The sequence below is a fragment of the Stegodyphus dumicola genome, chromosome X2 (assembly GCF_044657685.1).
Source record: "Stegodyphus dumicola isolate Sdum_Otavi_A_Nest chromosome X2, ASM4465768v1".
In the NCBI taxonomy this organism is placed as follows: Eukaryota; Metazoa; Arthropoda; class Arachnida; order Araneae; family Eresidae; genus Stegodyphus; species Stegodyphus dumicola.
In genome coordinates this window covers 14110169-14133108 of record NC_140781.1, presented here as the reverse complement: position 1 = coordinate 14133108, position 22940 = coordinate 14110169, and the positions used below count along the sequence as shown (strand labels likewise).

Here is a 22940-nt window from a genome sequence, read left to right as displayed (position 1 = left end):
TGAAAGGAATGGGCAATTTCTCGGAGTGACGCATGAAAGAACCAAATGCTGGCAGGTAATTGCTCCCGTTACAAATGGCAGCAATGGTCTCACCGATGGCAGATAAATTCAGAATTAATCTATTTTATATACTTTGGGATACTTAAACTGAAAGGTTCAAATCACAGAACTGACAGCCATAATGTCTATATATTTGTCAGGAAGAAAAATGAAAATATACTGAAGCATAGGAACTAAAAAGACATTCACAGATTTCAACTTTACCCCCGAGGTAGGTGGTAAAACAGTTACAGCAAAAATAAATTGAAAAACCACTGAGTATTTGATAAACTTATATAAGAATAACACATTTTCTAGTTTAGCGATTTAGTTTTAAGTATTTCTGATCTTACATTTTGATGTTGCAAGAGAATAATTACTTTGCAAGATTCTGTCCTGTGTACTTTTAAGTTACAGTTGAAGTTGAAGAATCTTGAGAACTGGTCAGCGAATAATCACTTGAATTCGTGAGATAGAGACAACACGTAAGAAGTGTGAAATTACCCTTCATTATTCCAATAAAGTTTAGCAGAACTCCGTCTTGGAGTTTTATAATAAAGCCACCACTCGGGCTTGAACTTAAGTAAGAACTAAAACTTAACTAATCTGAAATAAAAAGATATAGCCGAAGCTAGCAAGATTCGAACCCAGTCGGCCCTTAAAGCTGAATAACGGCGAAGCTATCAAGGACCTAAAGTACGGCCGAGCGTAATAATAGCTTAAGAGAGAGTAGTCTAAAAAGGCGGACGCGTGCTAGCCAGAATGCCTGGTTCTCTCTAACGAAGTCTGTAGAACTTCACGGTTAAATACTCCTCCTCATTTGCATTCAAACGTGATTCTAAAACTGCGATCTGGCCGGAAGTTGTAAGTTGAAATTCAGGAAGACAGGAAAGGAACTTTAACTAAAAACTTAACTGTTAGGTACATTAACATAATCCTTACAATTTTAAAATCTAAATTTAATATTAAAAATAAAACATGCATTCATGACAATGGTGCAGAAAAAATTATAAATCTTTCTTGGCTAGCAAAAGAAAATTATTTGCCCAATGAGTCTAATGAGATATTTATAAGTCATCCCACAAAAATTTAAGGAATCCATTGTTTTTAGGATAATTTTTATTGTCTGATCCTCCCCTCTAAAGTCTCTTAAACTTCACAAGGAAACTGAAAAAAATTTCTGAAAGGGGGTGGCCACAAACGCTATCGTCCGCCCTTTGGAGCAGTGGCGTAACCGGGATTGCAAAGAGACATATGCAGCCCCCAAAATTTTTTCATGTACTGAAAATTAATAAAACCTAAAGGTGGCATTTTTTTTTCTAGTTTCCTTAAATAAGAAATGTTTTTTGGACTCTCTCAATTCTCTTAACATCTAGTTTTTTGTCTTATCGGAAGAGATCACATGCGCCTATTTGGTTAATGCTTATCCCTATTATTCACAAAACAGTGGATGAACATATATTATAGCGGTCAAGCTAGAGAATGTTGGAAGACGGTTGAATGCGGATAAATATTACTATTAACAGTTGTTAAAAGCCTGCTTCTGGGCGTGACGGGTTATATCAATAAAATAATCTCAATTTAGAGTACATTAGAAGAGCAAGCCGAATCGGCTAGGAACCGGTTGCTAATCTCTGAGTCGAGTTCCAAACCCTAGATGAGATCTCAGTTTCCAAAATAGCCTTTGAGTTAAAATTAAGAATGGACACTTGAGTTAAGAATTTACCTCAAGTGTCCATTAAGAATGGGCACTTGAGGATCCTTGGCTTGTTGCTTTGGCAAAGCTTACACGACTTCCTTCTTCTGGCTAACGCCTAAGATAATTTAACAGCAATAGGCTAATATTTGAAATATATGAGAGGTCAAGGGTATTGTAATAATAATGAAGTGCCAAATATGATGATAGAAGTGTGTGGTCTAAAAAAATGTGGAATTAAAGTAACTTACCCCCAAAGAATGACACTTCAATTAATGTGAATTATGAGAAATTTATTATATCTTGACATCGTGAAAATTTAAATTAATATTAGTATAAATCAAGAAAGCATATCCAGACAGAAGACAATAGATGGCAAACTACTGCAGCAGTAAGAATCAGTCCTACCATTTTGAGTCCTAGCCTTTCGTGCACAAAATGCGTAAAGTTCCAATCTAAAAAATCTCAGTTCATCTTCGTTACACAAAGTTAAATGATAACAAAATTCAATTTTTATAGCGAAGGACTTTGATTTGAATTATTATTCCAGTATATTTTTGTGGAAACACAAGGCCAATTCTAGCATCAGATGCAACACGTGCACGGGAATTCCTTCCGAGGACGTCTCAAGTCGTGAAACATCATTCATTTACCGCAGAAGTCAGCATCTAGACCAGTTTTAGTTGAATCTTCCTATCACTTACTATTATTTTTTTGACAAAATGAAACTATATGAAGATGGTCGTCAGAAAGGTACGAAAAGGAACAAAATTGCAGACGCGCGTCATCGGCGGTAAGGACGGACAGAAGACCGTGTTACACCTTTGGAGTCTAGCAGGAGAAGAGACAGAAAACCGGTTGTAGTGGTCAATCTCGCTCTGTCATTGAGCGGTCGCAGTGAACAGACTTGATGTTGAATAAATGTGGAGGCTTGCCTGCACAGGTATGATGACGAAGCAGCCATGTCCAAGACATTCAAAGGCGTACAAGTGCAGCTGAGAAGAATATTTCCTTCAACACTTTATATGCTTTGTGCTTCTCATTTCCATAATCCATAGTCGGGCAATTTCTAATGCATGTGTCATTTAGAACTATTTGTAGTGACATGGGCTTGATAGAAAAATATTATTCTTTTATGAACACTTAAAAAAATTCAATTTTGCATGAAAGTATATCAGGTGCGTGCTTATCTCCAAAAAGAGAATCCTTGAAAAAACTTTGGACGCAGAGACAAGAATCTGCTATGGTGGAACTGCTAAACGCACGAAGAACAACACAGAATGGGCATGCAAAGGTATCATCTTATATAACCTCCTATACAGAATTAAGAGAAGTTGCCCATTATGTCGAATTTCTAAAACACTAATAGGTAGATTTTAATAAAATTTGGTCTAAATACGCATGTATAAAAGCGAAAGAGATGTATAATCAAAAGTAATTTTTATGTTTTATGTATTTTATATCTTTTTATGATTATCACTAAAGTATATAGTGCAGGGATGTCCCAATTCCAAGTTATGATATTGAACTGAAAACTGAGTCTAACATGAGGTACGACTCTTCTCACAGCCAGGTAGGTCACGCAGCGTGACGGTATGCTGGACAAGACTGCGCCACATTAAGGGTGAAGATAGCTGGGGTTACTGCTGCGGGAACACCTTACTTTTTAATATATGTTGTAATGACATAAAGATCATAGAAATATTTATTAAACTGTTTGCTTTTTATTTAAGACCTTTTATTTCAGTTATAATTTGAAGAGGTCATTTAAAACTTTTCCATTATTTTTCTCCACTATTATATATTTCTTTTCTTTTTTCCTTCTTTTCTTTCTTTTTTTAATATCCTTAATAAGTTACAAAGGAATAATAATAAGTTACAAAGGAATAATTTCACCTGAATTATACAATGTAGGCGATGCTTTCAACAACAGTACTTAAACAAATAGCATGAAGCCTGATATATAACTACTTCTTTTCTTTCTCTGCTTTTAACTAAGTATTTTTATCTTCCCTATTTTTTTTAGCTAGGGAAAAAACTTAATTTTTTTATAACCCTTCACTGTTAACACTAACACTGTTTTCAATTTACTACAAAAAAAAAAAAAAAAAGTGGGGAAACAATTTGTGATTTTGAAATTTGCTGGTCGGTTGGATAATAATGCACACTCAGAAAAAAAGACCTGTTTTTTTTTTCCAAAATATTGTAAACGTATTTTAACTAAATGAATTCACTCCTTCCGAGACTGTCCTATAATGTTTATATTAGAGTTTCATTCCGGGAATATTTAATTGCCTTAAATTTATTTTTAAAGTAATAAGATGCAATAATTCCTGAAAAAGAAGGGATGGATCAATTATCACTATTTCTAAATATACGAAAATTGTTCTTAATGTTCATTAAAAAATTGACGTGAAAATAATTCTTAAAATTAAAACTAAAAGTAAAACTAATTTTAAATATGCAAAATTTCATTCAGCTACTTTATAAGGTATTTCTCCCGCATTCTTAGCCTGCCTTTGTGGTGTAGTGGTCAGCACACTCGGCGCGTATTCGAGAGGTCTGAGGTTCGAGTCCCGCCGAGGGCATTGTTCATTTTTCATGTTAACCTAATGTCTCTAAAATGGCGCCCGAACTAAAAAAAATTTGGTGGATGATGATTCTTCACCTCAGGATTTGGGGATTGGGTATTCTAATCCCCAGTCGCCTTTTAAAAGGGGGACTATATAAGGTATTTCTCCCGCTTCTTAGCACACATTCGTGGTGTAACGGTCAGCATACTCGGCGCGTTTTCGAGAGGTCCGTGTTCCGGCTCCCTGCGAGAGCATTGCTCATTTTTCATGTCTCCTGCTTCGAAATAACCTGTCTCTACAACCTTCTTCTCAGCCACATTTAATGCTTTATGTTTTTATTGTTTAGTGTCTAACAGAAATCATGAACTGGGGGGGCACCAGCGGCCGAGCGGTAAAGTCGCTGAACACTTGTAGTTCGGTCCGAGGTTCCAATCCCGCGAACGGGCTGGCTGCATGAGCGTTTTCGTAGTTTTCCCCATGTGTAACGTGTATACGAGTCAGTTTCAATTGGAAAGTCTACCACGAAGGCATCCCTCTCCTTAGGCAGATAGCCCTAGTGTGCTTTGCCATAATTAAATACACCACACCACATGAACTAGGGTCTTTTGAGGAAAAGTACCCTTTATTCTGGTATATATATAAATAGTGTTTTTCGGTTACAGGTCCGTTAAATTTAATGTAATTAAGTAGAGCTATTGAATGTACTTTATAAGGTATTTCTCCCGCTTTCCTAGCGAGCCTTCGTGGTGTATTGGTTCTGCACACCGGGCCGGTATTCCAGAGGTCCGTGGTTCGATTCCCGACGAAGGCATTTGCTAATTTTTCTTCTCTCTGGCTTTTCCAATTAACATAATGTCTCTACAGTGGCACCCGAACTAAAAGGGTGTTGGATGAGGATTTTCCACACCCAGTATTTGGCGATTGGGTCCCCTAAAATCCCCCTTCGCCCTTTAAAAAGGGGAGTGTATGAGGTATTCCTCCCGCTTTCCTAGCGTGCCTTTGTGGTGTAGTTGTTCTGCACGCTGGGCCGGTATTCCAGAGGTCCGCGGTTCGATTCCCGGCGAAGGCGATTGCTCATTTTTCAATTCTCCAGCTTCCAAAAATATACCTAATGTCTCTACAACTTTAAACGTAAATTATGCTTGTGAATTCTTTCTCCCTTCAGGGTATATTTTAGATTATTTTTAACACTACATTTAAACTCGTACGTATTTATTTCTGACATAAAATCGTTTGCTGGCTATATTTCGTTAAGGAACTCTTAAAAAAGTACAAAATATATGAAATATATTTCCGCTTTATTTTATCATACTTAGTCAATTATTGATTTAATTTTATGTTTAAATTGGAGTCACTGTATAGTATAGGAAGATATCTTCCTATACTATACAGTAATGACATTACATAGAACTAATATACTGAAATCAAGGAACAAGTTAAAAAGTAAAACCATATGAAGACTCAGAGATTAAATTTTTTAAAGTAAACGGTTCAACGAAAATTGAACCATAACTAAATATTAAATCTTTCATGGAAATAAATGTAAGCTTTTATTTTCATAATAGGTAGAATTTTTCCGTTTTCCGGTAATAAACCACTTGCTGTTAAAGTAGAGCTCGAGCTGAGTACTAATTCAAGCACGTTTTTCGCATGTCGTCACAAATTAAAAAATTAGTTTATTTTTCAGCATAGTTGAAGAAAATATAGCTAAATCGTTTAAATATGCTGTAAGGAATTATGACAATCCACCGAGTGGACTTCTGTGGTATAAATTATTAGTTAGCGTTTGAAGATGTGTGGTTCGAACCCCGGTGAGGCACAATTGATTTTCTCCTAAACGTAACAGCTTTTACAAAGTTATATTACGCATGTTAAAAAATTCCCTCTCTAGAATGAAGTTTGACAAAAAAGGTGAAAACACAACATGGTTTAAAAGTGTTAATTATGGTTTTGAAAACATGCTGAAATATTTTAGCTGTTATGATTGGAAATTTTTTAAGAATAAGATATATATCTAAGACACTGATTGGTGGCATAGAAATAAAAATTTTAGCTAATGAAGAATCTCATGTCCTGCATAATATTATTTCAACTTAGCAGCCAGCAAAAGCTGGAGAAAGAAAGTTATGCACTCTTTATGTAATTTTGACGGAGTTATTTTTTAAATAAATAATAACAAACAATTTTTCAAATGATATAGATATCTCTTTTAGAAGTAATGAAAAATGATCGGTGTTGTCTTGTTTGAGCATTTAAACACTGGAGAAAGTTAGACGAATTCTCTAATTAGTCATGCTTACCTAATATTGCCAATCAAATAAATTCATAGTCGGCCACACAAACGATTAGAGTTTGAATTTGGCAAGATGACAGTGATTAGCATTTTCATTAGCTTCAACTGATAAGTGTATCTATGAGCCTAATCTGCATCTCATAATGAGAAAGTTTTTAGAAACGAGATAGCAGGTATTCAAAAGCTCACAAGATTGTCATAATAGATGATAAGATGTGCAATCTTCATCTCACCTTCTGCCAAACACTTACAGTTGTTCTTGAGAAATGAGGGTAGAACATTTATGCACTTAGTGCATATACTAAAAGGCATTTCAATGATATATTTATGTCTCAGAAGAGGAAGCATATTTTGCAATCAACTCACAGCTGAGAATTGCTAAAGAAAGCTGACGTCTTTCAAAAGAAGCTGTTATAAAAAAATACCACAGGTGAAAAAGATCGTTTTGATCATAGCTATTTAAATTTTAAACTGAAGAAAGTGTAATATTTAACGGATTTTTCGCAAACAAATTTATTGCTGATGTGTATGTCTTCTAAATGCTTTGCTTTCGATAAATTGTTTAACACATACATAACTGATAACCAGAATTCAAACAGCGATTCCCATGCCCTCGGAAGCTAAAATACCTTTGGATATTTAACGCAAAATTAGACATTGAAAAATTCTGTATAAATAAGATACGTTGATACCTAAGTTAAATTTGAAAGTGCTTATGGCTCTGACACGCCTGTCGCTTCAACGTGCTTATCGCTGTAATTTATAATTTGTAAGGGTTAACGTTCCTTGTAGTTCCTGCTATTCTTAAAACTATTTCGACAGCATTCTAGCTCTGTTGACGCAATTGCATTTTCAAATGTCTGAGTTTACTTCCGGGTTAAATATTCTTTCCTTAAAAATGAATAATAACTGAGCTCGTAACACAAATTATTCATCTGCTTAGCGGAATAAATTTTCGCTTAATTTTTAAATAAATATTGTCTTTCATCTAGGAATAATCTGTAAAAAATACTTACTGTCATAGATCGTTTTGCAATAGATTTTCGAGGCCATTTTTTTTATTGCTTTTTCGAAATTCTTTCGGTTTACTACAAATAAAATGATATTCGAAGAAAAATGCATTCGGGCTCGATATTGATTTATCTATAACAATAAGATGGATAAAGAATGGCAAGTCGAACAAAACTATGTATGCATAAAAGTGCGTTATTTGACGTTACACATTAAAGTATCCTGACACGGCATACAGCTTTTTTCTTCGTACTTAACATTAAAATGGTTTTCTCACAGGTTGTAGGGGAATTCAAAAGTTACATTTTGGTAGGATTATTTCTTGGTTACTCATGTTTGAGTTAACCGTGCATTATCGAAAATGACACTTTTGTGGAAACGAAGGAATTTGCTTTCTTTCGTTTGACTTGGATACTGGCTTGAATCTCAGTAGGTTGGTTGGGTTGACTACGTTGTCATTTCTATGCAGTGCGAAAGCGAGACGGTTTCCTCCCAAAATTAACTCTCTCAAAGGCATCCTTTCTCGTAGACATAAAACCTTGCTACAATAAGACAATCACATTCAGTCTTTTAATTTCTTATAAAAAGCGTAGTTTAGATTATACATGCAACCCTGTCTCACAGTTAGGTTAAACAATTATATCCTGCAAATGTTTTTTTTTTTTAATTTAATTTTTAAACAATAGTTTTCGTTTCATAGTTTTTCCAATTTATAATTTAGACAGGCATATATTAATGTATGTAAAATGAGGAACAAAATTACAATAAAAATCAGGACATTCTGTAGAGACATTACGTATTTTTTAAAGCAGGAGAGAGGAAAAACGAGGAATGCCCTCGACCGGACTCAACGGACCTCTCGAATACGCGCCGAGCGTGCTGACTCTTAAACCACGAAGGCATGCTAAAAAGGCGGGAGAAATACCTTATATACTCCCACTTTTAAAGGAGATCCAACCGCCAAACCCTGGTGGTGAAGAATAATCATCCACCACGTTTTTTTTTTTTTTTTGTTCGGGCGACACTGTAGAAACATTAGGTATTTTTTGAAAGCAGGAGAGATGAAAAATGTGCAATGCCCTCGTCGGGAGTCGAACCACGGACCTCTCGAATACGCGCCGAGCGTGCTGATCATTAAACCACGAAGGCATGCTAAGAAGGCGGGAGAAATGCCTTATGATTCAAAAGTATCAAAATGCAACTTTAACTACTTAATGTCTCGAAAGATATATGCTAGCCTTTTAGCAATACTGTAGATGTTTTAAAAAGAAAGAGCTTCATTGCAAAATTTTTACATTATGAATGCAAAAATGTGTCACACATTAAAAGAGAAAATGCTTACTATGTATGAAATTCTATGTATACGTTTGCCTTAGTATTCTAATCACACAAGAGTTATGGAATGCATGGTTGCAGCCAATCGCTCCCGAAATTCTTATAATGAGCTGGTAGCACAGGCAGAATGGGGTTAACGAAGGGTCCATATAATAAAGGGCCAAACGGTTGCGAGACGAGGGAGGCCGAAACCACTGCAGTTGACCTTTGCCTGATTCATTGGAGAGGAAAAGCTGCATCCAGATAACAGGTTGGAAATAACGGAGTGTTAGAGCATGTAATCTTTCTTCTTATCTTCTTCAGATTACATATAACAGACCATCTAGGATACTGCGTGCAAGTAATGATTTTGTGAGCAACTAAAATGTTTTCTTTTTAAAGCACTCTGTATTGGCATTATATTTGCATGAAATTGTAACTCCTTTTTATTCGTAGGAGGGTAATCATGATTTGTATTCAAATTAGTAGAAACTTGAGATAATTTATACATTTCTACCTCTCAAAGGAATGTACGGCATTTGCAAAAAAAAATTACACTCATAAATCAAACGGTAATTATAGTATCTGCAGTCTCGATAAATGAAATTTTGAGCTTTCATTATACTTACTTACAGGATGAGAAAAAACGTTCTCTTCATAGCTAGTCTTGAGAGGTGCCATTTTATCTGTCAAAAGAAAAACTTAGAACTTCCCTACCCATGAGACGTAATTCAACTGACTCTTGACACTGTCACGAGTGTAGCGGAAAATTTTCATTCAAGATGCTCTCCTATTACCCACAATAGGCCATAAAGTATGACGACGCTAAAGAATTGCAATATTTACTTCAACGTAAAGAAATTGCCACTCACACTCCTGTTTCACTTGGGAGAATAGAATAGTTGAGGGTTGTACTCGCTCACCTTTTTCTCTCTAGATCTAGTTATTCTTGCTCTGTGTGTAGTTACTTTCAAAAAAAACATAATTAGATAAAGGTTATAGTAATAAAATTATACCAATTTCTATTCTTACGGTTATTACTCTAAGTAATTGGATGTAGATTTTCGGAGGTTAAAATTTAAATTGTTCTACCAAGTGATATTGAATAAACAGATACTTTACTTTGAATTACTATTAATGCGTTTAACTGATACGGGGCGCAAAACGTACTTATAGCCCAGAATGTCGCAATTCTTGAAGGATTCCTGGCCTAATGATCAGAAACACGGGACTACGTTGTTAATTATCGAAAATGCATAAGATCTTTTATTTTATGAGGAATCATCGCGTTACCCCGTGAGCGTTACCTTGGTATATATAACTACTATAATACAGGAAGCAGCCTCAAAACCATAGTTCGAATCCCGGTGAGGGCATACCTTATTATAATTGCCTTTCTCTAATTGCCTTTTAACTGGCTTCAAATAAATTATCACAATCCACATGTTTGCTGTCTGGGTATAAACAGCAAACTCTCAATGCGAAAATCCGTTATTCGAATTCCAAAGAGGGCATGACTGATTTTTCTCACTTCTTGCTACAAAACTCCTAACGTTCTCTATCAGTTAACTTCGATATTATACAAGTGTGTTGCGCTTTAGAGCAGAAAAAGGTGTAAAGTCATTAGGTTCTTTCGAAACAGCAGAAGAGAAAAATGAGCAATGGCTCGTCACTATTTGCAACTGGTGACTGCGACATTCCTCCCCAGTCACATTTTAAATGGGAGGGAACAGTGAGCACTTTTTTTTCTTCCTTACCGCCTGCCTTCGTTATGTAATTGGAAGCCCGTTCAGCTAGCAATCGGGCAATCCTGAGTTTGAATCCCGTCAAGGACATAACTGATTTTTCATGTTCCATGTTCTGACATAAACCTACGCAACCTTTTTTTTCGTTCACAGAAATAGTGGATTCTGTTTTTATAGTTGCGTTTCTCTTTCGAAAACAATACGCCAAGAGAGATCATAGCATCCCAAATATAGAGGAAGAACGAATTTTGTATAGAAATACATAACATGATCATTTTCAAATAAAAAATCACCATCACTGGATGGGATAAAAAACAAAATTATAAAACTAATTCAAAAGGCCTCTTCCCGATTACTTATAGACTTATTCAAAAAGTATCTTCATCTAGGAATCTTCTCCGAAATTTTCAAGATAGGGAACAAAACTAACCTTGCGGAAACAAATTTCTGTTAGCCCTTATGATAATTTCACGGCACTCTTCGTGGAGAGCTAGTAACTTTCCTTTATATGAAAGTGACTCCGAATTCAAGAGGAAATTAATGTTGAGGAACTTGCGGGGAATCGATGAGTCCATGTCAGTCATGCTGCATCGGAAGTTCTTGAGTTAACACTGAACTCAAATTAAATTGCCGTGCTAGCGTGCTTAGTCTGTATGCTCAAGTGGAATTGGGAGAGGTTATAATACAAAATTCTGTGCACAGAGCAAATTATTATTCAGAGCTATTATGATAGCAGGTATGCACCAAGACACATGAAACACTTATAACTGAGAACAAATATTCTAAACACTTGCAAAATAATGAAAAGTTAAGAATAACATATTACTTAGATGTTATAACTAATATGGCAGTAATTATGCACGAAGCTGCTTGCTTGAAAACACTTGTAACAGAGAAAAGGCGTTCTAAGCACTGGCAAAATTGTGATAGAATTCAAGAGAATGACAAAATATTATAATGGCTTTGATGAGTGCCCAGAACTCTAAGAAGTTGCTAAGACCAAATAAAATTAATTAAAATTAAATTTAGAGTGAGAAATACCAGGTGATGGGGAATTACAAGGGAAGATTAATGCAAGTTATTTGAAGAGCTGCATTATAAGAAGGCGAGATATAAGAAAAATGAAATATAAACCAATTAATCAAAGTCAATTAATTACTGTTAAAACTGGGGAGGAGAGCGAAGTTGACTAACGTGGTGACAAAAGAAGTATTAGTAGTTGAGGAAAAGATTGAGCCTTGTTCGGAACAGATGCATGAACAAGGGAACAAGATATAAGAGAAATAAATTGTTAATTAGGTCCAATTAAAGAGCTAGTTAAATTTAGGTTTGGAGAGGGAAAAATAAGAGAGGTGCCAAAAGATGTAGGTTCATAACAAAAGTCAAAAGCAAGTTGTTTAAAGAAGTTGCTTTAGTTAGAAGACAGTTAAACGAGATATAAAATGTTAATTAAACTCAGTCTAGAGATGAGTATAGGATGGTTAACACTAAGAAAAAGATACACTAAATTATGTGAGAAGAAGAACGGACGAGGTTTGAAGAGGCTACGTTAAATAGGGCCGTGTTAATTGAGAAATGATATATTAATTAAGTTCAATTAATGGATTAAACAAAATAAAAAAGAATTAAAACAATAAAAAAATCTGAAAGTTTTCAGATTTTATTTTACGCACAAAATGGCGTTTTTTTCACGGGGTATTGGAAACAGGGTTTGAAAAGTGATACCGATATTCGACGCAAAATACCGTTAGACATTGTTAAGTCTTTTCGTTGCTACGCTATCAACATAATACCAGTAAGAAATGTTAAGAAATCTCCCGCATAAAATATCCGTGTTTGAAGATGCATGTAATGTTAATGTTAATGAAACTCTTTGAAATCATTGAGTTTTTAATCAAAAATTCGTTTAAGTTTTACAAAACATGAAATAGAACTAATTCCAAATTCCAAATTTGGGCTTCCAGATGCCCATAATTCGAGTGGAGGGCTACGTTATTCAGAATTTGATGTCTCCAGGTTCCTTTGTTTTTTCACGATGCGAGAAACATACATACGTTCATGCTGATTCTTCATTATTTAATTTCTTTAGATATAATGCAAGGCTCTAATATTTGGTGGCAACAATTTTAAAAAACGATTCAGACTTTTATAGCGAACCGACGCAAAATGCCAAAACGAAATTAATAACTCCTCTGGGCTAACACTCTTTGGGCTATAAAGAAAAAAAGTGGAGGATAGGCCTGTAGGTGGTTAACTTAACGTAGAAATAGGTATCTGCGAGGAAAGTTTGAAAAATTAGGTTAGACAACTATACCGTTAGACTGAAATCAGAGGAATATAAAAGCCAATTAAACTCAATTAATAAGCGAATTACAGTGTTTTTAATTCATGTATCTGAGGGAGAGTTACAGAAAGGTGTAGTGCAGGGACTAGGGACTAGTCCAAAAGAGAAATTACCAGCGTAATAGAAAACAAATTTAAGACTTTGGAAGGTAGCAGAGACGTAGAAGAGAGAGAAAATTAAGTGCAAGTTTCTTGTGTAACCCCCCCGAAAAAAAAAGTCGCGGTAGATTAAATAAAAAAAGCATATTCGTATCATCATCAAAGGTAGAAAAAAGCAAGGACCAAACCTGCAATACAATCTTCTAGTAAAAGCTGAATTTTTTACTTGAGCATGTTACCTCCGCGCTAAGGTACCTTGCGGGTAAGCATCGTTTTCACACTTCACCTTCAAGAAATTAAAGAAGCATCTGAGCTACTCTGAAACTAGCCATAATATTTTCTGTAAATACATTTTTAAAAATACCAATTCCATTACAACACCCCTCTAGTGACGCTTGAATCCAAAATCTTTAACTCAAGAAGCCAACGTTTTATCCACTAGGCAACAAGATCAACTTTAAACTGATGCAGATATATTTTAAGAAATATTCAGAATGTGAGATTTCGAAATCCATCACTATTTTCTCGCAACAATCTATTACAACAATTGATTATTCTGTAAAAATTATCAACCATATATCATTTATGGTTGATTATTAAAGTTTATTACTATTAATAAACTTGAGAATTGTCCTCTAAATAATTTATTCTATTAGCGTATGCATTTTTTTAAATTTAATCTCAAATTTTTATTAAGATTAGTTCATTTGTCTTTTTTTTCCATCAAGAAGAATTTTTGAAAGTGCAATCGTTTAAAAACCATGGTATAAACTGGACGTTTGAAACAAGATGCCTGAAATTGACGCGTCAAGCGTCAAGAAGTTGAAGTTGAGTCAACTCACGCGGTCTCCGGCCATCCGGCAAATGCCGCCTCTGAACTCGCTTCTGATTGGTTAACGCTTTACGCGCGAACGCGTGAACGCAGTTTAATCGAACCATCTTTAATAACCTCTCGTTGGTGGTTTCCAGAAACCAACAGGACTGGGACAAGAAAATTACCTCTATTTTTACTGGCTTATCGGAGTGCTCTCCACTAAACTACCGGCTATTCCCCATTCCAGATGCTCTTCAGTCGAGACCTTCGTTTGCCTTCCGATCTCTTGTTTGTTGGCCCTCCGGATACGCCTTCATCTCCTAAGAAGTGCATCTAAGATCTCCAGGCACGTTTTGAAGTGATGCACAATTTTGCACGAGAGCGAAGTCAACCTGGCGTTAGAGGAGAAGAAGACCCGATACGACACGAGAGCTACAGGACATCGATTCAACGAAGGAGACAAGGTGTGGTTGTGGAATTTGATTCGACGGAAATGATTCTGTCCTAAACTACAGTCACCTTGGGATGATCCTTACAGTCCTAAACAGGCTGAATGACAGCGTGCTTCGGATTCATTAGTCATCAAACTCTAGGCCTAAAGTCGTTCACTACGGCAGATTAGCTCTTTACCGTGGCCATAGTACGTAGTGTATATAATGTAAATAGTATAACACCATGTTCCTTTTTGTTTCTAAATTTATACACTCATTTATTGATTTAGTATTTGATTTGTTTTATGTTACTTATTGCAATTATTGTTTATGTTGTTTGTTATTGTATCATAATTTTTATTATTGCATTGATGCCTTAGTTGTAAGTGTGGGTTCCTACTCAGGGATTGTACTGCCCGGGAAGCATAATTCACCAAAGGAGGTTAGAATAGGAGAGAGGGTTCACAGTTTCCTCCACTATCGGGGACTGAAATCCTACATAACAAATGGCGTCCGTGTTTGTTCTGTCAATACATTGTAAGCTATTTCGTGCATGTGTTTTCCAGTAAAAATATGTTAAATTTATTATGAAATGCTTCGCTATTGCTAAATTTTTATTTTAGAGTAATAAAGAAGATATCATAAGTTACTATGTACAGAAAATTATTAAGAAATAGTTCGAAATCTAAATACATGCGTATAACATTAAAGCTTTTAAAAACGATGCTTCTGCATATTTCAAGGATTTGTTTAGATTTTATTAGAAACCTGTTGGGTGTACTTTCCAATTTTTCCTTTAAGAAGTGATACTTCTAATTTATTCACAATATTATCATCATTTATTAAAGGATCATTTCATATACAAACCATAAAAACGAAAGCAGATTAAGAGATAGGAAAGAAAGTTATTTTATTTTAGTATGCTTAATACTTCAGCTTTAATTTGTAATATACTAAAACATAAATTGACATATTTAAAAAAGCAGATAACTATCTAAAAGAATAGTCACAGGTTGCATTTTTTTAAATGAAAGTTTTAAATAGATCCTTTTTAGAACCAACAACCTTATAATAACAAGAAAATAAATATTAATAAAATAAAACTGATTTATGTGAATTTAATGATTTCAGTTTATGTGTGTTTCATATTTATGAATTTCAAACAAATTGCCTTGAAATAAGCTGAATTACAGAAATATACCTATATAAATTTTTGAATGCGTCGTTACACATGTTAACTGTGTAAATATTTTACTTACTTTTATCGCTATACTGCCCAGAAATTTGTAAGTTTATGCAAACAATTTTTAACAATAGAACAGTTTATCTTGGACAACTAACAGTTCACAAAACTTTAAAATGAATAATAGTTAATACATAAAGAAAACATACATAATTACTTTATTTAACACCTTGCATTTCATAAAAATAGTAACAATTGAGGTCTTACTTTTCATGAAAATTATAAAACGAATTATCTAAAACTTTCAAATTATACAGTTTAAATCCTGGCATAAATGATTGTATGCTAAGGAACGAAGATACCCGCTATAAACAAAAACTTTAAAATGTATTAAATATATTTTGATTATTATTAAGTCCTTTTTTCACATCTGGATAAAAAATAACATGACATTGTGATATTTTTTAACATATTTATCATATTATATAAAAAATCAATACTTACGCGTGAAAAGTAATCCCAGGAATCTTTTTTTGAAAATCGATTTGTGCATCCATATGCAACACAAGATGACATGCTTTAAAAAGAAAAGAAAAAAAATGTTGCAATGACAGACTTCCTTGCACAAGTCACAGCAACAATAGTTAACATGGCCGCCAAGAGAGTCGGTTTGAGTTGAATCTTTCTTACTTCTATTCTAATCTCCTTGCAATTCACAAGTGCACATCAGCGTAGCCACTGAGGAAAGGGTATCGAAAATGGACCAATGAGCTTCTATTGCTCTGACGGTGAATGCTTGCAACTGAGCATATGAGCGTATGCGGTTTACGGTTTAATCTGCATTTGTTTCGCAGTTATAAAATGTATGGCGTAATAGTAGAGATTCTCATAGTGCTTTCGCTTTATGAGTTGACGTAATCGCAGACATTTCACTTTCGCGATCACAAGCTACGATTGGCCTCGAATATTATGCATTTACCAACACCTGTGCATTAAGAGAATTCAAGTGTATAATTTTTTTTTTTTTTTTTTTTTTTTTTTTTTTTTTTTTTTGAGCTAAGAAGGACTGGGAAGTGTTACAATGAATCTAGTATTTTCTTATTTCAGTGCTTGCATTCTTTTGATTTTGAAAGTGTAAGATTCAAAATATATATTATGTATGATCTGATTAAATCTATTGTAACATTAAAGTTATATATAAATAAACTAAATATATTCTTTGTGAATAAGGTAAATTCATTCTGTTTGAAGGGTATTTCTTGTGCAGATAATGCATTTAAGAGTGAACAGTAATTAAATGTGAAAATTAACACACTAAATGTATAGGAATGCAAATAAATATTCATAGCAAATTTAATATGAAAGTAATATCGCAATTTTTACTTTAGTAAATTTATATGTATATATACAAATTTATATATAATGTGTACCGTTTTAAAACTTAGTTTAATAGAAATTAATACAGAAGAACTTTACTTACAGAAGTAAAGTTTTAAATAACAGTATGCAACTGTAGCACAGCGAATGAAATTCCTAAAAGGCACTGAGAAACCATATTTTGATCTGTGGATATGTATTTCAAGCTCTTTTCAGTTTGACATAGTATTCACAAATCAAACTAATTCTGATGAACCGTGAGTAATTCTAATTAAAATAAACTTCTATTTACAAAATGTTTGTATTTTTTCGGTACAGCTACAATTCTACTTAAATATTAGTAACATTTTAAATTTGCATTTCTTTTTCTTTCATTTGTTGCATTTTATTTCTTTTAATAGTTTTTCTTTCTGCAAAATAACAGCATTTATAATATTTTAAGTAGCAAATTTAAGTCCGAATAATTAAATAAATCTGGATTGAATGCTAGTTTTTCACCCAGATGTAAAATATAGATATAATAATAATAATATGCCAGTTCCATAGTTTTATTGGGAATTTCTAAATTACTCTCAATAAATTTATGTAATGGTATTTAACAATTGTAAGACAATTTTTACTCCAAATGTATAGAAATATATGTTTTTCATCTGAAGTGAATGTAGTAACTGAAACAAATTTTAAATAACAATTCGAATTACCATCTTGCAGTCAATTACCCTTAAATACAAAATATTACATAACTGTTATATAACTTGTAAATTTAAGTACCTACCTTTACTTTACCATATGAAACATGCTGACAAATGTAGTTCTTTGAAAACAGAAACCGAGATTGATCTGTCCGAGTATTGCGAAGTATCCAACAGGTGTTTGTATTTATTTCAAATTCTTTCAACCAGATAGTGAAATCTTAACAATTGCTTGATCTAACTTCGCATAATCTTAATCTAATTTAATCTAACTTCGCAACGAAAATTTTCAGAAGAAATCGACGGTGCTTTAATTATTTTGTACAGGAAATTGCGTGGCAAAATGTTTTCAACCATCCTGCTTAAAGGGCGCCAAAGGTTATTTGACATGATAGAAATATTACTGGAAGCCCATTGGTCCACCCTAGAAGCTACTCCCTCGGTGGCTACACATATGTGCAGTTGTGAAATATGCGCCCGGGACGTGCAGTCCTTGGGAAGGGGACAGTGTTCCGAATTTAGTATTTAGTTAGATAGTTTTAGTAGAATTATAATTAAAATTGTTTTATTTCTCCGTACAATGCAGCGCGTGATAAATTTTAAGAGAAGGCTACTCCGAAAAGTAGCAATATAAGAGTACGTGCATTTAACATTGAATAAATGGTTACCTCTTTCATTTGTATTGAAATTGAATAAATGTGATTGACTACTCTGTTAGCTGTAACCGTAATTCCATCCTCTTGTTGGTTTCCAGAAATCTCGAGAAGCAAAGAAATTACTAGAACTCTCTCGCGACCATTTGAAAGCTTTAAAAAGCCGGAGAGAGACATCTCAGCTCAGTTGTTTAGTTAGCAGCTGTTGTTATTGTTTAGAGTTCAGCGAGAGAACGGATTAGCTTTCTCTTTGCATTGCGCTGTATTCTAACATTTTTGGTAGTTTAAAGTACAGCTGCTGATTATATTGTGCGATATTGTGATACTGTAAAAATATCTCTGAAGAAAAATCCAGCGTTCTGTTATATTTCTTCTGATAGGAATAAATTTTATTAACTTTGTATCGGACTTGTGCATTCAATCTATTACGAATCCGTACGCACGCAACAGTATCAATATTAAAATAAGAATTCATCAGTAGAGCAAACTTGAAACATAAAAGTACGAAAAGGAACAAATATACAAATAATAAAAATATAAAAGCCAATCTCCTTTTACGGAAACTCTAATTCAGAACTCATCGGGGGAAAATGAATTAAAGTTTCATAAAAGTCGATTAATATGTTTCGAATGCGTGTTTCGTTCTTCTGGTTTGCTGTCATTCCCATTTACTTTTAACTTTAGATGCTTAAATTATATATTGATATTGGGGGGCATTATTGCATTAATGCAATAAATGCGGGAAAAACGTTTAGAGCCTGGGTCACTGCTCAACAAAATTTATGCTTAATAACACGTGTCTAGACTGCAACATCGAGCATACAAGCATGGTTATTTTACTGAAAAGAATTTCAATTCACATTAAATGCCACTACAATGAATGCATCACAATTACTCTTAAAATAAAAATTATTTAGAATGCAGATCCACTGATTGAAAAAATATATAACTTAATATAATAGTTCAAACACTGAATATATAGTGTTGCTACTTGCGGGTGTAAAATGGCAGAATGCTTAGATGAGCCTTACTTCACAACTAAAAGTGTCACAAATTAGCAAAATAGAACTGAGTACCATTAACCCTTGTCGGCTCGCTACCTTTTAAAATTAGAGTTTTAATTTAAAAAAAAGTAGGCAGTCTAATTAGGCCTAGAGGAGTACACAAGTAAAATTTTGTAAAGATAGCACTTATCGCTTTAATTCTGTGGGCACACTGATTGAATAGAGTTTCGAAAAGAGTGCTGAAACGAGCATTGTTGTCAATAAACTGCACGATGAGGTGCGGAGAAACAAAGAATACAGACTCCCAGTTGTCCTAGATTATCGATGAGCCCAGTCTAGGAACACCTAGGGTTCGCCGTTTAATTTTAAGCAAGATTTCAAGGTAAAAGTTTAAAACTAATATAGAATAAGGAGATTGGCATACAGCCAAAAATGTAACATAGAAATTTCTTTTCAAACAATTCCTTGTATACCCTAAAAAAAATCTGGAAGATTTCTTTGAAAAACGAGGGTTTTAAAAAACTAAACATGGCTAAAATATATGGACTGGTTTGTGTTGAGCTGCCATCTACTATAAATAAAGAAGGTTCAGAGTAACCTATAATAACCTATAAATCCTTTTTCATTCAATTTTTTTTGTGTATACAGAAGGAAATTTTTAGGTGTGCCGCAAAGGGTTAATAGATGCCAGATACTATACAAAAACGATTGTAAAGACATAAATCGCATATCCACAAGTTGTATTAATCATTACGCAGACAATGATACGTAAGTTCCTTAAAACACTGAAAAATGTCCGGACTAATTAGCGATTTTCTAAGGAGCTTCGAAAAACTCGTCCTATCTTTGTACGTAATACTCAATTTAGCACAAGGCAAGAGAACACATAAATTAATTCATGTAATAAACTGAAAAAGATGTCGCATTTACTTCCATTTAAATCAATATAAGTCTGGACACTGCCCCTTCTCAACCTATTACTATGAAAAAAATATTTGTTTCTAAACAACTGCATTTGCGGCGAAAGGAGGCGAAAGCAGAATAGTACTTCTTCTCATGCCCATTAACATAAGCACATCTCAATGCTACCCCTACTACAAACGAACTCGAGCTTCAAATATATACATTATAAATAATCCAAAACTGCATCCCTTCTAAATAAGAGCTGCATAAAAACATTTTGTAAAAAAAGCACGCGAGCCTCTGTAAAATGCTTCACTGGATCATTAGTATCGCGGTACAATACCTGTATCAATACATGGGAAGGTCCTGGTGTCCTATGTATACTTATTAATGCCCTGTTCTGTAAAGGACTCTTAAATTACAGTGACTTGTATTCGCGTTGTACATTAGCCAGAATGGTTATGGTTGCTCTAAATTTTTTCTGCTACTGACTAATATCTTAACGACATTTTTAACAGAATTGATTGCATACCTCTTCTTTATAGCGTATAATAATTTTAAAGGATAATAAATAAATATATTTTAATGAACTGAAAAAATTTCAATCTTTAAAAATAATTATTATACATTCTCAATTCAAGGCATACTTGATCCTTTAACTGCGTATATTTTTTCCATAGTAAAAATTTTTTAAAAAGCAAGACTTAGGTAAATCATCACATTTATTAAAATTTAATGAAAAATATTTGAAATAAACAGTGATCATAGTATTTTTTTTCTTAGTTAGGATTGCAATTCAAAACTTAGTCTTGCAACTTTAAATAATGCATTACATATAGCTAATCATTAAATACATAACTTATTCTTGCAAATCTACATCATAAGCTACATAGCACATTACATACATCTAATCTGAATAGATTTATCAAAAAAAATCCAAAATTAAAATTTAGAAAATGTAATAAATTGGTAACTTTTTCTGTTGTTTCTTAGGATAAAAAAAAAAATCAAAAGCTTACAGTCAAACTTAAAAAAAAAAAAAAAAAAAAAAAAAAAATAGTGACTGAATGTTTTAAAAACGATGATGTTTATAGATAGATTGCTTTCATTACCATTTCATCCCTTTAATTCCTGACATAATTTCATGAACATATCATATAATAAAATTCAGCTTTCCGTTTTATTTAACCCTTATAATTCATAGAGGAATGAATTGTGAAAATAAAATGAATTAAATTTCGGATAAGAGTTCTATTTATTCATATATTTATTGTATAATCAAGCTTCTTTTCACAAAAAATACATAAATAAATAGAATGAAATGAAATAAAATATATCACTTTTGAGTGATATATTTTATTTCATTCAATATTTCTGATGATGATATTACGTTTCAATAGTTTCAATGTGCTTCGTATAAACTTGTATGCATTTTGTAAAATTTCTGTTCTATAGTTTCATTCCCAATTAAATTATGCGTAAGAAACAGTATGTATTTGTATCTAAAAAATTCTTTTTTTTTTTTTTTTTTTTTTTTCTTTTATTGCAGTTCTCATTTTAAGACAGTTCCTCAGAATTTAGAAAACTACAACATAAAATTAATATGAGTTTAGTTCAATTGCATTCATATTTGTAGAAACATGCAATGTATGGAAAAACGTGAAACTAAGTAAAACAAAATTCATAATGTTTCGTACTCAGCTGTTAAACTTCCACTTTTCAAAGCCCTCTTCTAAAATATTATTAATATCAGTGGCATTCTACGGGCAAAGCTCTCCCTTGAGAGAAATGTAACAGCAGATATTTTACTTCTTTATTCTACTTTCCTTGTATTTTAATCATTTTCATTTAGCATTTTAAATAAAAAGCAAATTTTAATCTTTGCATAAACTCAGGGAAAATATATACGTATATAAAATTCCTTCCTAGAGAGGCAGAGATTTTACAGTCAGCATTTCTGTATAAATATACTAACACTTACCTATACTTTGAAACATGCACATACCTCTAAATAATGTGAAAGTGAAAATAACTGACTTTAAAAAAGGAACTAAAATAAAAGAAGATGATTGGTTTTTTCAAATTTCCTGATTTAATGTTATTTTTATCTATCGATTCGGTTAGACGCGATTTATGGTGATCGAAGTTCGGATACACGAGGTTTCACTGTGTTAAAAAACCTTATTCAAAATAGATTTCAAATTTATCAGTAACTTTACGAAAATCAGGATAATATGTAAAAGTAAGAAGAAAAGCTGAAGTTTTTAAAGTGTAATGTGTTTTCGTATTTGCCAAAAAATTATAGAAAACTTTCTGATTTTTAAGGTCTTTAGGTAACTAGAAACTACTTTCATCTTAATAATGTAATTTGTTTTTTTTTTTTTTTTTTTTTTTTTTTTTTTTTTTTTTTTTTTCCTCCAAGGTATTTATAAAAACCTTCTTCTTTGTCTTTTATTCTCCACGGTATTTATAAAAACCTTCTTCTTAAAAATTAAAATTCTAACTCGTCTGACGCAGGAGGGCAGTGGAATTAAACTCTCTGTAGATTGAAAACGAAAAATTTCCCAACGGGAAAAAAAACAACAAATATTTAGGTAATATGAGACAAAATCGCCCACCAGTGCCCGAGAGGTAAAATCGCTGAACACTGGTAATTGCATCAGCGGTTGGGAGCACTGGTGCGAATCATAGCAAACGAGCTGGCTGAATGGGCATTTTCGTGGTTTTCTCAGTATGTAGCTTGTATACGAGCCAGTTCCCTAAGAAAGTC

The 22940-nt window shown here is 33.3% G+C and overlaps 1 protein-coding gene across 7 annotated transcripts in view; it reads right to left on the bottom strand.

Annotated features, from left to right (window-relative positions):
• The window catches only part of LOC118201288 (tetraspanin-33-like), a 68326-nt gene that overhangs the window by 28541 nt on the left and 16845 nt on the right, over positions 1–22940 (bottom strand). For 2 of the 7 annotated variants that reach the window (XM_035373365.2, XM_085809168.1), the window contains exon 1: positions 9556–9702. The exons of 2 other annotated variants lie outside the window; for them this stretch is intronic. In XM_035373365.2, coding sequence (XP_035229256.1) covers positions 9556–9607 — 52 coding nt within the window. In that variant the 5' untranslated portion in view covers positions 9608–9702. Of the gene's footprint in view, positions 1–8954; positions 9129–9555; positions 9703–22940 lie in introns of those variants that run through there. 3 more of the 7 variants (XM_035373361.2, XM_035373358.2, XM_035373360.2) reach the window with 3 other exon arrangements.